This window comes from Phyllostomus discolor, chromosome 10 (assembly GCF_004126475.2).
Source record: "Phyllostomus discolor isolate MPI-MPIP mPhyDis1 chromosome 10, mPhyDis1.pri.v3, whole genome shotgun sequence".
NCBI lineage: Eukaryota > Metazoa > Chordata > Mammalia > Chiroptera > Phyllostomidae > Phyllostomus > Phyllostomus discolor.
The window spans coordinates 76142819-76157437 of record NC_040912.2 but is presented as its reverse complement, the minus strand read 5'-3'; the positions used below and the strand labels follow the sequence as shown (position 1 = coordinate 76157437).

Genomic DNA, 14619 nt, shown 5'->3' with positions numbered 1-14619 from the left:
CCCAGCTCTCCCACGCGGGGGTCACTCCCGTTGGCTCAGTGTCGGTCCCGGGTGGGAGACTTCTGTGCGTGGGAAACCTGGCACCCGCCACCACCACCTCTGCGTAGGTTTTCTCACGAACAGAAGCGCAGTGTCATTTGCGTTTTCCACTTAACATCCAAAACACTTCCCAGGGTGTACGTTTCCCCCACTCCTTTACGGGGCTGGGTGGATGACCACGGCAGGGTGGCCTCCCGCCCTCTGCGTCCGCGCGGTCGTGGTTCTGGCCCCGCGGTCCGACACTCCTCCCCCAGCCCCGCTCCCCGCAGCCGCAGCCCAATCTCCGGGTTCCTGTCCCTGGAGAACGCACAGAGAGCGCGCGCCTCCGGAAGGAGAACGCACAGACGCACAAACACGCCGTTTTCGGGAAAAAAAGTTGGGGGTTTAGTTGTTTTTCAAACACTCCTGCAAGCTCCAGGTTCCAGAGCAAAGCCGCGAGGGCTGCGGTTAGGCCGAGACCGAAAGTCAGTGCTGAGGCGCCTCCAGCATCCCGGGGTCCCGGGCACGCGGCCGCGGAGGGACGTGGGGTGGGGGGTCGGCGGCGAGGCCTCCAGGGGCAGCACAGGAGCCAGAAACACAGCGGCGGGGGGCAGACACCCGGGAGGCGTCGCGCAGGCCGGGGTGCAGGGCCCCAGGCAGTGATGGTGCCTCTCCTGTAGCTGGCAGGGATGCACGCGCGTCCCCACACTTGCTTTCTGTGTGCCGAGTGGTTCTACTCATTTTGCAAATGGGGAAACTGAGGCTCTCAGAGGTGAGGCCAATCGCTGGAAATGGCGCAGCAGCTGGTAACTGAAGCGCGGGAGGACCCGAGTCCCGGGCTCCGTGTTACAGGGAGTGCCAGTCCCGCGGTCGTGGGGCCGAGAGCCCGGCGCAGCGCGGGGACCCCGCCAGCCTAAGCGAGGCCAGTGAGAGGACACCCGCCCCCCCTTCCCGGCCCCGCCGCCCTGCAGCCGTATGGCGGGAAGGGAAGCGAGGTCGAGAGGGTCGAGGACTTTTTCACCCAACATTTTCAGCACAAATTGGGACTGTCGTAGGGGGGCGAGGTTTGGGGTTAAGGAAGCAAAGTGGGGCCGGGAAACACACTGACACGGCCAGAGAGAAAAGCCAAGGAGGGAGCTGAGAGTGGTCGCGCCCGGGGACGGCGTAAGGGGCGCCGCGGTCCTCCAGGCTGGAGTCGGCAAGGTGGTCCTTCCTACGGGTTTAGCGGTGCTTCCTCAGCCCGACCCGAGGGTCGAGGAGCCCAAAGCCTTGCGTCGCGTACGCGCGGCTCCGGCGGAGTGGGAGGTTGGTGGCAAGAGATAAGGGCCTCTCCAGAGGGAGGGAGGCCTCCGGGGCAGACAGAGGTGCCCCCTGCGCAGGGAGGGCAGCACGCACGTGGGCGTGCGGGGAGCAGGGCAGGCCAGCAGAGCTAGGGCCTGAGGTCGTCCCGAGCCACCTCCTCCCCCGCCCGTGCCCCGAGCCGAAAGGGATCCGAGGTATCGGGTCCCTGGGGGCCGCCCCCTTAGCATTCGAGTCCAGCTCGGGTTACCGGCCGGGCCTGCTCCCTAAAATATGTATGAGGCTTCTGCGGGTGTAGTTTCGCGGCCCCTCCCGGAGTGGGGTCGGGGGCGCCGGCGTGCGCCGGCGGCCACGGGGGGTGGGGGGAGAAAGCGACGCTGGCTCCCGAGGCCGGCTCGACTTTCAGCGGCGCATTTAAGAAAAGGTGGAAACTGGATCTGTCTCGGCGGTGCCCCCGCCCCGCCAGCACCGACGGCCGGACCCCACGGCCCGGTCGGTGGCTCGCTTTGCGCCGAGCGGTGTCTGGTTCTCAACAGCAGGTGAATGGACCCGGGCGGGGCGCGCCGGGCACGGGGGGCGGGGCGCGCGCTATAAAGGGGGAGCGGCAGGCCGCGGGGGCCACTCGCAACCAGAGTGGCCTGCGCTCCGGCTTTGCAGTCTCTGGCACACCGCGCCCTGCCGCTCGGCATCCTACGGCCCTCGGGGACCAGGTAGGACGTGAGTGGGGATGCAGCCAAGGAAATTCGGGGCGACCTGGCTAGGCCGGGAATGCGTGCGGGCCGGGGAGCGGTTCGTGTGGAAACCCCCACTCACACACCTTGGCGTGATGGGCCCGTTGCCTTGCTTAGGATCGCCCCTGTCCGGGTCCTGGCGCTTCCAGCCCGTACCTACTAGCTGCGCTGCGAGGGATCCCGCGGCCTCGAGACTCGCCCAGCCAGCTCTGCCGGGGTGGGAGTCTCGCTGCCTCCCCTGGCTGCGACCTCCGGGGGCGGAGCAGGCCCCGCCCAGCAGTCGGACCTATGGAAGGACGGTATCCGCACCGTCACCCTCGACTGATCTCCGCTCGGCCGGGGCGGGGGTGGGGGGAACCATAGACGCCCCTCCCGCACCATCACTGCCGCTCCTTCCCTTCGATCGGGGCGAGGACAAGGTGCTAACGGTCTTCAATCTTAATGCAAGAGGCCCTTAGATTTCGTGGGGGCATCGCTTAAGCACTCTCCTTTTGGGGGGTTTCTCGGTCGCTGGGCCTGCGGGAGTCGGTGGAGAGAACTAGGAGCTAAAAGGCAGGAAGACGGATTAACGTTTTATTTTAATCTGTTTTTGAACTGCGGCTGCCGTCTGGGGCGGCCAGGCGGGGCTGGGAAGGGCGCGCAAAACGGCAGGGGGAGGGAGGGCGCTCGGGTGCCCAGGATGCTGGGGAAGGAGGCGGCGGCCACCCCGACGACGCTGACAGCCTGGGAGTCCGCGAGCCCCCGCCCCGCCCCTCGGAATGCTCCCGGAGGTATTAGAGCGGAGGACCGCTGAAAAGGATCTATCTAATCCGTGTCCGCCCCCTCTCGGGGGAGCGGCCGCCGCAGTGGGGAGAAGTAAGGGGGATGGGAACGGGTCTGGGGGCGGCTCCCCTCCCCCTCTCCCTTCCCGGACAGGCAGCCTTTGTTCGCGGCGGCAGCCGCGGCCAGACACCTGTGAGGCAGCAGAGCTGGGGGAGCGTAGGTGGGTGAGGACGGGGCGGGGAGCCCCGCATCCCTACTCAAGCCCTGCGCCCCCGGGGCCCGGTGGACCCCCTGGGACAACTCAGCCTAACGCACCTTTCTGCGGGGAAGGCTGCGGACATCCATCCAGTGGCCCCTGAGTGCGTCCCAGATCCAAACGCACTTCCCCTCCCCCAGCCCAGGGTCGAATTTCCAAAAACGCAGCGCTACACACACCTCGGCTAGCTCCGGGCTCGGAGGGCGGTGGGATGGCAGCGCGTCGGGGCGCACCTCGGCCAGTGGCACCCTAGACCGAGGGCAGGAGGCCGCGACACAAGGCGGGCGGCGAGACCCCTTGGGACCAGACCCATCCGGGTAGGGAGAGCAGGCGGGGCTCCCGGCGTCTCCGCAGTCCCAGTCGGGCGTGTCCTGCGCGGTGCACCAACCCGAGCCACATTCAAGGTGAATCATCCCGGGCCCGCCCCCCGCCCTTCCCCCGCCTCTCGGCACCTGGGCCAATGGCGCGGAGCTGGGGGAAGGGCGGGGCTCGGGGGCCGTAAACCCTCCCAGAGTCATTATCGCTGCACTCCGTCGAGCCTCCGCACCTCCGCGCCGGAACCCGCGGGCCTTTCTTCGGCCGCGCCGTCCGGGGCATCCTGCGAACCCTTTTCCTCCGACTCCGGGCCCCCTTCCCTCCTGCCCTACCCCGCCGGCCGCGCCGAGGTGGCTCCTTCTCAGGTGGCCGGGTAGGGGCGTCCCCCGGCCGATCTGTCACCCGACACCCAGGAAGCGCGCGGCCCCATCCCGGCTCCTCTTTGTTCCCCCGCGGGGCTCCGCGCTCGGGCGCCGCCTCTTCCCGCGTAGCGCTGTGGAGGTTCAGGGCGCTGCCCTTGGCCCGACCTGGGGTCATCTCAGGTTCACTCCACCTGGCCCGCTCCGAACCAGGGCCCTTTTTGCGGTGTTTCTCTTGTGTGGACTCCGTGCGAGCCGGGAGGCGGCGGTGCTTCCAGCTCGGAGCCGGCGCAGGTGAGTGTCCGGGGCGGGGCCGGGTGGAGCCAGCGCCGGGCGGGGAAGAGAAGGTGGAGGCGGGCGCCCCGGGGCGAACCGTGCTAGAATCCCAGTTGCGGGCGGGGGGCGGTGCAGGCGGGGGCTGCTTGGCGCGGACGGCCTTCGGGGAGGACCGAGCAGGGCCGCCTCCCGGCTCTCCCGGGCCTTGCAGCGGAGGCGCCCACGCGGCCCTTTGGTCCTGGGTCCCCGGAGACTCGTGCGTCCAGCGCTGTGGCCTGGGCCTCGCGGTTTGAGTGCGGATTGTGTTTGGCGAGGTGCGTACCCGCGCGGGCCCCAGCACCTCCCTGGGGAGTCGGGCAGGGGTGGCGTCGGCGCGGCGCCGCCCTGGCGGGCTCAGGTTGGAAGCGCAGGCTGCTAGGCGGCCGGCGACCAGGACAGGGGAGAGTTGGCTCTCCGGGAGCTGGCTAGCGTCTTCAGCCACCTCTCAGGGCTTCAGGGCCGGTCGTGAACGCTTCGGTGGCCCCGGGGAGGCCCCGCCCAGTGTGGGGCGCGGGGAAGCGGATCTCGGACCTCCACCTCATTTCTGCTTCGCGATCGCCCATCCCGGGAGCCTCAGAGCACGCGGCTGAGACACCCTCCCCCCACCCCTGTGAGCTCTAGCGAGCGCCCGGCCCCTCCGGGCGTGGATCTGGGTGGGCGGCGGGATAGCGCTTCTCCGACGCAGCCTGAGAATCGAGCTGTGAGGGTGCGGCCCCCGAGTCAGGGGTCTCTCGGTTACAATGGGCCCTCCAGGCCGAGCCGTTCGCTTTCCCTTCCCCCAGCGCCCGCATCCCGACGCTGCCTCTGGATGCGCCCGCGGGGGGCTGGGGCGCTAATACTGGCTCAGAGCGATTAGGAACCCGGAGCCCGCGGTGTCCTGATCAACCTCCCCACCCCCACCGTCACCCCCAACGGTTAGGTGAGGACAAGCTCCCCGCTTTCTGCCGGACTTTGCAAATCTCTGGAGGATTAAAAGCCCGATTTTCCTCCTGGAGGCCAGGTGGCGGAAATCTGCGCTGCGCACCTAGTCCTTTGGTGGGGGGGGGGGGGGCGCGGTCCCTGCGCTCCACCGGGTGCGCACCACCCCTCCGTCCGTCCCGCAGTGAGCCCGACGGGCAGGTCTCTGAGCCGAGGCTGCGCCTTCCGAGAAATCAGTCCCGGCGGTGGATCGAGCGCCCCGAAAGGAACGTTGCCTCACGCCCAGCGCTGAGCCGCGAGGGGCCCGCTCAGTCTCCACGAGGCCCTCGGTTCGGATCCCTGCAGCTCATGTGCACCCTCCTCTGCTGGTTCTTCTTGGCTCACGGCCGTCCCTCCTCGCACTGGAGGCCCTGGCTCTGCTCCTGGGGAGGGGGAAGTGGGCCCTGGGGGGTCGGCTTATGCACAGAAGAAAAAAATCTAGGGTACGGTTCTCACTTGTGAGAATTTCGTTTATTCCCTGTCCCCTACCAGGCCGGTTAACGGGGCGCAGGGGCTTATGCTGTGAGCCCACCGGTCTCTGGGCCGAGTTAACGGTGGGTGCGCAGGCGCCGGGGCCTCCTTGGAAACAGCTTTCGGTCCCTCCCCTGAGACATCGTGGGGAGACAGGGTGGCCCTCACCCGAGCCCTGGGCGTCCCGAGGGCCACAACCACCCCCAGTCTCCAGTTCCTCGGGCCTCCGGGACATTCGGTGGAGACGAAGGAACGAGACCCCAGGGCCGGCTGGGCGTGGATGCACCGGCCAGGTCGCAGCGCCGACCCTGGACTCCGGGGTCCTTGTGTGGATGTCAGGTAGACAGCCTCAGGGCCTCGCGATGACAGAAGACCCAGATCTCAGGGTGCTTGCTCCTGGCCTCCTGTCCCCGTGACCGACCTCTCCGGAACCCCCAAGACTGGAAGTGGGTGTGGGGCCCGTGTGCGGGGGTGCCTGCGGGCCTGAGTGGAGAAAGGCAAGCCTCTGGAGGAAGCGGGGCTTAGCGGTGTGGGGAGACGGTCCCGGCAGAGTTTAGGCGGAGCAGGGCGCTTGTGGTGCCTGCGGGATGTGCCCGCAGCCCGAGGCCCTCAGCACCCCAGGGCGCTCCGGTGGCACTGGTGTCAGGCAGCCTCCCCTCCTGGCCTGCCAGTCGGGTCTCCAAGATGCTGTTTCTTTGCCTGGAGCCAGCTCACTGCTGGCTGGGGGGAGAGAGGGGAGCCTGCTCCATGTCCTTACCTCCATCTCCCCGCTCCCAGAAGTGGATATGTGTTTCTCTGGATCTCAAGGTCAGGGCCACCCCCACCCCACGGAGGGCAGAGAAGCTTGCTCTGAGGATTCGCCTAGAACCGTAGGCCTCACTTTTCCCTTCTGACCTTTCAGATGAAGCTGCTGTTGCCTGTGCTCTCCCAGCTCCCTTGCCCTTCCCTTTCCAGAGAGCGGGGAGACCCTGCTTTCCTGGGGCCCAGACTCAAGCCCGCCCCAGCCGAGATCGGAGAGGTGCTGCAGGGCTCTAGGGTGGGCCCCGGCTGGGGCCGCGGGTGTGGCGCCGCGGGGGCACTGCGGCACCGGGTCCTGCGGCATTCAGGTTCGCAGGGGTGAGGCAGGCGCAGGGGAGGAGCCTCGCCCAGCTGTGCGCGAGAGCTCGTGCTAGAGGGGGATTTGGCCTTGGGAGCTGTTCTCTGCACCGCCCCCTCCCAAATCAGTTGCAAAGATGAGGAAAACAGAGACTAAGTGTCTCCGCAGAGATGCCACGATTAGCCAGAAGGAGCGGCCCCAAGCCCCTGGTGATCTGTCACGGCCCTGCCTTTGCCTGTGGTCCCTCCTGTTTCTAGGGCTGAGGAGGGCAGATTCTGTCCACACCGTCCTTTCCTTGGTTGCCTGTTGCCCAGCTAGTGCCATGCCACCCGCCCTCTGCCAAAGAACGGAAAGAAGAAGGAGTGCAGGGTTGTATTTAAGTACTTCCCCCCACCCCCCACCCAAGGCCTCTCACTGCTCAGAGCGGAGGCCTTGGGAAGAGGCCGGAACGTTTCTGGAGGGTCTGCACCCTCTGAGCAGTTGCCCTGACATCTGCTGACGGAAGGACTTGGGGGTGGGCCCAGATCTGCATTACGATGGCCCTCTGGGTGGGCCTGGTGGTGACCGGCCCGAGCTCCGGGGCATCTGACCTCCGGGGCTTGGCTAACGCTCCCACCACTCAGGGTGGGAGATACCCTGTCCCTTGTCCTTTGCTTTGGCTGAGTCCAGAGTCGTCCTGAGGGAAGCTGGGGGCGGAATGCCCAGGAATGGCTTCCGGAGGCCTCCGCCCCGCTGTGCTGGGTCGGCCTCTGGGGGACCGGAGCCCAGCCGCAGGCTTGTTCCATCCGGGCTGCAGCCCCCGGGGGCGGGGGGTGGGGCGGGGGTGCCCTGCGCCATGGGTGCGGATTTGGCGGCTGTGAGCAGCCTCGGCTCGTGGGGAGAAGCGTCATCGCCAAGGGGGGTTTTCCAGCGTCCGAACCAGGGGACTCCCTGTGACCCTCCCAGGGTGCTTTTGCAGCCACCCTGCCCCCTGCATTCCGGGCTGGCCTAGAGCAGGCTGAGACGGCTGTTCCGAAGCCTTCCGCGCCGAGTCCCCAGGCACCCTGCCCTGGACACCAGCTCCCCAGAGACGGCCGCTCTCCCCTCCCCCTCCCCTCCTCTCCCTTCTCCCCCAAGGTGCTGGGCACCAGAGACAGGGGCTGCCGCAGCGACTTCTCTCAAGGCAGCCACTCTGGCAACCACTGATGCAACCTTCCCTGGCCCCTCCCTCGCCTCCCTGCCTCTGCTTTCCTCCGCAGTCCCCTCTGAGCCAGCCAGAAACCGCGCCCCTGGCTGGGTTAGCTGCGCCGGCCGCCGCCGCTCCTCCGCCAAGGGACTTCCTGCCCACCTGCCCACCTGGGCGGTCCGCGGTCTGGTCTGGTTTGGGGTGGGAGTCCGGGGACCAGCAAGACTGGTTTGCCCCCCGGGGCTCTGTGTGCGCCCCGGAGCTGGCTGGGGGGTGGAGGATGGCGGAGACCTAGGCACCTTGGACCGGGACTGCTGGTACCCGCTCAGAGGCCTGCAGAGGCTCCCTGGATGCCCCACTGGCCATCCTCCCGTTGGGGCCTGGCATGGTGCTCAGAGAGGAGAACCTGGCCAGCTGCTTGCTGCTCTCAGCTGGATTGACTCTGTCTCCATCCTAAGCAGGGGTGGGCTGGGTGAGGGTGGAGGGACTGTTGGAGGGGCCTTCAGGTTAAGGTCAGAAACACCTTTTGTTTGGACATCTCCCCCGCCTTCCACAGAGCCAGAGTTCAGCCCTTCTCTCCTGCTGTCCCTGTCTCCTCCAAGGTCATCTTTGGCTGAGACGAGGCCCGTCGATCTTGCGAGGGGTGGGGTGAGGAGGGCTGCTGGCAGCCGGCGGGCGGGAGTCTCTCCGCAGGGTCCGCAGGCGGCCGGAGAGCGCGACTCCTGTTCTGTGTATGGCACTGGTAGAATTCACTGTGAACAGTCTCGGTCAGTGAATTACCGAAGGGCCATAAACAGAGCAGAGACAGATCCTCGAGTGTCCTGGCAGCACCGCCCCCCACTGTGGCCCCGCCGTGGGCCTGGACGTCGGAGACGCGCTGCTTCCCAGGGTGCGGGGGAGTGGAGAGCCCCTCCGGCGCGCCCCCCAGGGGGCCTGCACGACCACCATCTGCTTGGCCGATTTTGGCACTAGCACATTTTTGCTTGTGTCTCTCCGCTCTGAGCAATCATGTGCAGTGCCAATATGGGAAAAGCGGGCACTGCGGCCGCGTGATCTCCCCTGCGCCTGGTTGTCCGGGCCCCACCGGCTCCTCGTTGGCTCCCTGGCCCATCTGGCTCAGCGGCTGTGAGGGCCGCGGGCCTGTGGGCAGTCAGATCGCCTTACACGGCCTGGGGCCGCAGCTGAGCTGGAAGCCCCGCAATCTGAGCTGGGCCAGCAGATGGGGCCGCCTGCGGCAGGGGGAGGGGGCCACCATCTGTGGGGCCAGCCCGCGAGGTGCCGCGGGTCAGGGAGGCCCGGCTTGGCTCCCAGCACACCCCGGGCCGGGACCTTGGCCGGCAGCACGGGCCTGGCCTTCCGAGGCAGCAGGAACGGAGGAGGCAGCTCCTGCCATCGGCCGCGTCCCTGGGGTCAGGCTGGGTGATCCCGGGGCGGCTGTCCCCAGGGCTGGGTCTGACAGCATCGAGAACGGCTCCTTGGTGGGCCCAGAGGTGGAGTGGGTGGTCCTGGCCCTGCCTCGGGAAGGTTCTGGTGCGTCAGGGGACCTCACAGGTGTCATCTCATTGACCCCTGTGCAGGGTGGAGTTTTATTTTATCATCTTACAAACGGGGAAACTGAGGCTCTGGGAGGAAAGGCCTGACGGAACAGGTCGGTCAACAAGCTGGGTGGCAGGGGGGCTGTGTGCTCACCAGCCGCAGCCTGTGCGGGCTCAGCTTTATGGGGGGCTTTTGTGTCCTGGTGCCCCCCCTTAGGGCTTGGAGGCGTCTCAGCCCTGGAACCTAAGTCAGGGCTGGGACACCGCTGATGGCAGAGATCGAGGCTTAGAGGCCTGGACCCAGCCAGGGAGAGCCTGGCCGGTGTGATACCCTGGTGACCGGGGGTCAGCAAGGGGCCGGCCAGCAGACCGTCTGGGGGCTGTCGGGCCTGGAGTCGCTGCCCCATTCCTGGTGGGGCTGTTCCTCCGGGTGGTGGCGGGGGCCTCGCAGCGGGAGGATGGCACGGCCGACAGGCCACAGAGCCGCCCGAGCAGGCCCTCCTGCCCGGGGCCCTGGGGACGGCCTCGGATGGGTCAGGCCACTTCTCCCTGCCAGGGCCCTGCATGCCAGACGGGGCGGAGTCTCCTTACAGGCCCTCCTGGGTGTGGCGGTGGTGTCCCTGGGCGGAAGCTCTTCTGAGCCCCGCAGAAAAAGCAACTGTTTGCTTGTTTAGGGGTTGGAGGAGGAGAAGGGGACTTCTGTCCTGGTTAGCTGTCCCTGCAGCCGGATCTGTGTCCCCTCGGTGGCCCAGTCCCTCTGCAGGGCCTGGCTGGCTGGAGCCCATCCTGCCCCCACCTGGCCCTCTTCTTCAGGGCTGAGGTGGCCGAGCTGCCTGAGAGCTTCCCCCCAGGGTCCCTGGGGCAGGGAGGAAGGCAGTCCTCTGCCTGGACTGGAGTGACCCCTGGGGAGGGTGTGGGCACAGAGACCCCGCAAGGGGGGTGAGAGGGTCCCTGGGCCTGACGGTTTTTAGAGTGCCCCCAGGACTTCTGAAATGTTCTCCCCCATTTCTGTACCTTCCTACCTAGCAGGGAAGGGGCCCTTCCAGCCTGAGGACCGAGCGGCTGCCCCTCAGGCCCTGGAGGGCTCCACTGGGCTCCGCGTCTCCCTGTGGCTTTGCTTCTGCTCCTCCAGCCTCCTGGGCATCTTTGCTGAGCCCCGGGTGAGGGTTCTGGTTGGGGGTACAGAGAAGCTAATTCTTTGCCTCCAGCCTCCTGCCCAGCTGCCCCTGGGGGCCCAGCTCCAGCGCTCCTGGGAAAGACCTTGGGCCTGGCTGCTGGCCTAGTCACAGGGCTCACCCACAATAGTGACCGCCTGAGGCCGGGACCCCTGCAGCCCGCTCTTCTCCCCCTGGATCAATCTCCCTGAAGCTGGGGTGGGGAGAAGGCCTTCCTTCACCTCCCCACCCACTCCTGCCCTCGGGCCTCACCACCCTGCAGAATGGAGCCTGGCACCCAGGCTGGACCCATTCTTGGTTTTGGAGATGTTTATTCCACCCAATGGCTACACCCCACAGGAATTCCTGCAGTCTGACTTAAGTCTCTCCCGCTGCAGCTGAAAGCATTTTCCTGTCGGAGTGCGAAGGTCTCTGAGCTCTGATTTTGTGGGGTTTTTCAAGAGCGGCCACTGGGAGGGGGGTCTGCATCCCCCCATTCAGGGCCCCTTGCTTGTCTGGGGTGCTTGGAGCTTCTGGAGACCGCAGCTCCGGAGGGGCTGTGTGCGCTGGCTTTGCCAGACTCCCGCCCCTCCCCCACCGCCCCTTTTGCTTATTCAATCCCGGCCATTATCCCGGTCCCGGCCCTGGCTCTGCGAAATGCGATCCGGCTCCATTGATCGCCAGTGGGGGCTGCTGCGCGGTGCTGCCAAGGAAGCCAGGCTGGTGCAGCCTGGAAGGCTCCCCTCCCAATGGCGCCCGCCCCGCCCGCCGCTCAGGCTTCCCTGTGGGTGGGAGAAGGGGTCCGACCCTTCCCACCAGCGCCCAGTCCACTGGGGGTTGGGGGCGGGAGGAGCTTCCTGGCCTAGTCGCCGCACACTGCCCCCCTCAACACCCTGGACGGAGAGCCCGTCCCTGCTCCTGGCCCCACCCAGGCCTCCCCAGTCCACGCCGCCCTTGCTCAGTTTGTAACCTTGACCACCGAGCAGATTTCTCTCTGCAGAGGAGCCTCTCCCAACACTCAGGCCCAGGCCGCCAGCCCTGCTGGGGACCACAGTTGCCCCCTTAGTGGGGATGGGCCCTGGGCGAGCAGGACCCCGAGGATGGCCTGGGTCCTCCTGCATCTCTGCTCTTCCCAGGGCCTTGCTCTACCCCAGAGGGGGGGAGGGGTGCCTGCTGAGTCTCCGCCCCGCAGAGGGCCACAGCCCGGTGGGATGAAGTCAGCCTCCCACGGGGCTTCCCCTCCTGCGGGGGGGGGGGGGGGGGGCGGGTCACTTGTGATGCGCTTTAGGGCACACAGATCCCTGCAGAGTTTAGGGGCGGGGCCTGCATGCCACTGAAGACTTGAGGTGATTCTGGGGGATGTGGACGCAGAAGCGTGCTGTCCTTGGGGCGAGTCACCTGGTGGCCCGGGCAGGTGCCACTTCGGGGACTCTCATTGTAGCCCGCCCTTCGGGGTGAGCGGGGGTGGGGGCGGTGGGCTCTGCGACCAGGAGAGCTGTGCCGGTTTGGGCCGTTTCTGCCGTCAACTGGCCTCGGTGCAGGATGTCCACAGGCCCAGAGACCCCTGCGCAGTCCCGGGTGGAGGGCGTCCACCCACCACCCTCAGGGGAGTGACCGCAGCGGGTGGGGTGCTTTGCCTCTTCGGGGATTGACGGGGAAAGGCATGAGGTACCTAGACCATCGCCTTCCTCCCCTCCGGGCGAGGCCATGGTGAGCTGCGGGCAGTAGGGAATGACACGGGAGGGGTCTCCCGGGATTGAGTGGGACAGTGACGTGGAGAGCTTGGTAACCGGCAGAACACGGTCTACACTAGCTGTCTCCCCCCTGGAGCCCAGGCAGAGGATGCCCTGGTTTAGAGATGGGCCCCCACCCCAGAGCCCTGCGCATGGTCTGGAGTTGAGGTGCCCTCTGCAGTTCCCAGAGAGGGGGTGGGTGCAGCCCCCTGGGCCTGGGCGGCCCCTGGGTGTCCCTCCGTCCCCACAGAGCAGGCCTACACAGGGACCGAGGAGAGGAAGGGGCCCCCACACCAGGACCGCCACCAGGAAGGACACCACAGGGACTCCATGAGTCCTGGCTGTGGAGAGGATGCCTCCTGCCTGCGTCGTCGGGGACCACACTAACCACCCCATCTCTCAGCACAGGCCGAGCTACCGCCCCAGGCCCAGGCCCGCCCGCCTCCCCCCGTTTTTGGCAATGGTAGAACTCACACTGGTGAGGTAACGGGATCCGGTGGTTCTAGACTTGCCAACTATGGTGGGGGGCTCAGCAGGCGGCTCTGCAGCCGGCCGAGGACGGAGGGGCCACGCCGGGCGGGCCTGCTGCCCCCGCCCCACGAAGTAGGGACGAACTCGTGTCCCCAGGCCACCGGGCAGTGGCAGAGGGCGGGTGCAGCTGGAAGTGACACTCACTGTTTCCCTGCATCCCCCTGAGGTCACAGGTCCCCGAGTCAGCTGAGACGCTATCCCCAGCCCTCAGAGGTGCCACCAGGAGGGCGTGAGGTCCAGCCTGAGGGGAGGCCATGGGGGTGAGAAGGCCTGGGGAAAGAGGGAACATCTGGAGTCCAGGTGCCCTCCCCCAGCTCTTCCCCTGGGTGGCGAGCCCCCTCCCCCACTACCTTGGGAGGCCCTGTTCAGGGTGGGCTTTGGGGCTATTGGGGAGAAGAGGATAAGGACAGAGGGGCCTGACCGTGCATCCAGCAGTCTGGCTGCGGCAGTGGGGATGGGTGGGACCAGGGCCCCACAGAGGTGTGGAGGGGCATGTTGAAGCCACTTACACAAGTGCAGGACTGGCCCCCGGGGAGCAGGTGGCCTGTGGGCTGGACCTCTGCCTCCAGCTGCAGCTTGTGGCTCTGTGGGTGGGCCTCTGACACTGCAGAGCCTGGTCACAACGCCTGCCCCCACTGCCCGGAGCCCGGGGTTGCAGCGGGAGCACAGTGAGACGCCCCAGAGGGCCAGGGACCCGCTCGGGGCACCCGGGGCTCCAGGCAGGACGTGGGGGTGTGCTCGGCAGACCCGTTGGGGGGTTTCTGGGCCTACAGGAGGCTTGAGGCAGCCGACTAGAGTGGCGGGCGTGGGCGAGTGTGTGTATGCACACCCACACGTGTGAACAGTACCAGTATGAAGGCCGAGGCCTTTCCCCTGCCCCCCTGCCTCACTTTGGAGCCCCCACCCCCTGCAGCTCCAGCTGGGCCCCACCAAGCTCTTCTCCCCCTTCGCCTGCTCTCAGAGGGTCATGAGTGGTTCCAGCCACTGGGGTTGATGGTGAGAGGCGTGGCCCCCAGACCACCCTGCACTAACACTGGGTGGGACCAGCTCCAGGCTGCTGCCGGAAGAGTAGGGCTGAGTACGGAAGTCTGGGGGTGTCCCCAGAAGAGGGCATCTGACTGAGGCTCAGCTCCTGAGAGAGAGAGAGGAGGGGCTGTGCCCCTCGGGCTGCAGTTATTCTAAGAAACCAGGTAAGTTATGTGCCAGGCATGAGGAGGACATGGGTTTGTTTCTTGTTACTAAACACTTATTAAGCACCATCTACATGCCAGCCATTGCATACGCACCCAGGGGGCCAGAACGGGGATGGGTGGGGGGTAGACAGCAGGGGGGGTGGTGGGAGGAGGGGTGCACCGGGGTGGGGGCGTGTCCTGGGGAGGAGAGAGAGGGTGAGAAAGGAGCCCGTCAGAGAAAGCTTGGATTCCCTTCCGGACCACGCTGAGCTTGAAGGCAGTCCATTGCAGGCCATATTTGCTCTTGAACCTGAGGGCAGTGGGAGCCACAGAAGGTAGAGGGGATTCTCCATGTCGACCATGGGGAATCAACAAAGGGGTGAGACCAGGGGCTCAGGTCTCTTGTGGGGGCGCAAGTGTCAATCCAAGGGACAGACAGAGGCTGTGGGGCTGGACTGGAGAGATATTACCCAGAAACAGACTTCTGGGATGGTGAGCGGGGGACCCATCTCACCTTAGAGGGCTCTGTTCTAGTGTCGCAGGTTCGATTCCCAGTCAGGGCACATGCCTGGGTTACAGGCCATGGCCCCCAGCAATCGCACATTGATGTTTCTCTCTCTCTCTCTCTCCCTCCCTTCCCTCTCTAAAAAGAAATAAATAAAATCTTTTTTTAAAAAAGGGCTCTGTTCTTAGGCTTCTGAGCCACCAGTTGAGGAGGGTGCACTGCAGTAATGCGCACCAGCAGGCGTG

The 14619-nt window shown here is 66.6% G+C and overlaps 1 protein-coding gene across 1 annotated transcript; it reads right to left on the bottom strand.

The window, feature by feature from the left end:
* Nucleotides 1–3465: 3465 nt before the first annotated feature.
* On the bottom strand, nt 3466–7416 carry LOC114507341 (basic proline-rich protein-like). The gene is made up of 2 exons (XM_028525213.1): nt 7215–7416; nt 3466–4430 (listed from the first exon to the last, which is right to left on the bottom strand). The coding sequence occupies exons 1-2, from the start codon at nt 7414–7416 to the stop codon at nt 3466–3468; spliced, it is 1167 nt and encodes a 388-aa protein (XP_028381014.1).
* Between the last annotated feature and the right edge of the window lie 7203 nt (nt 7417–14619).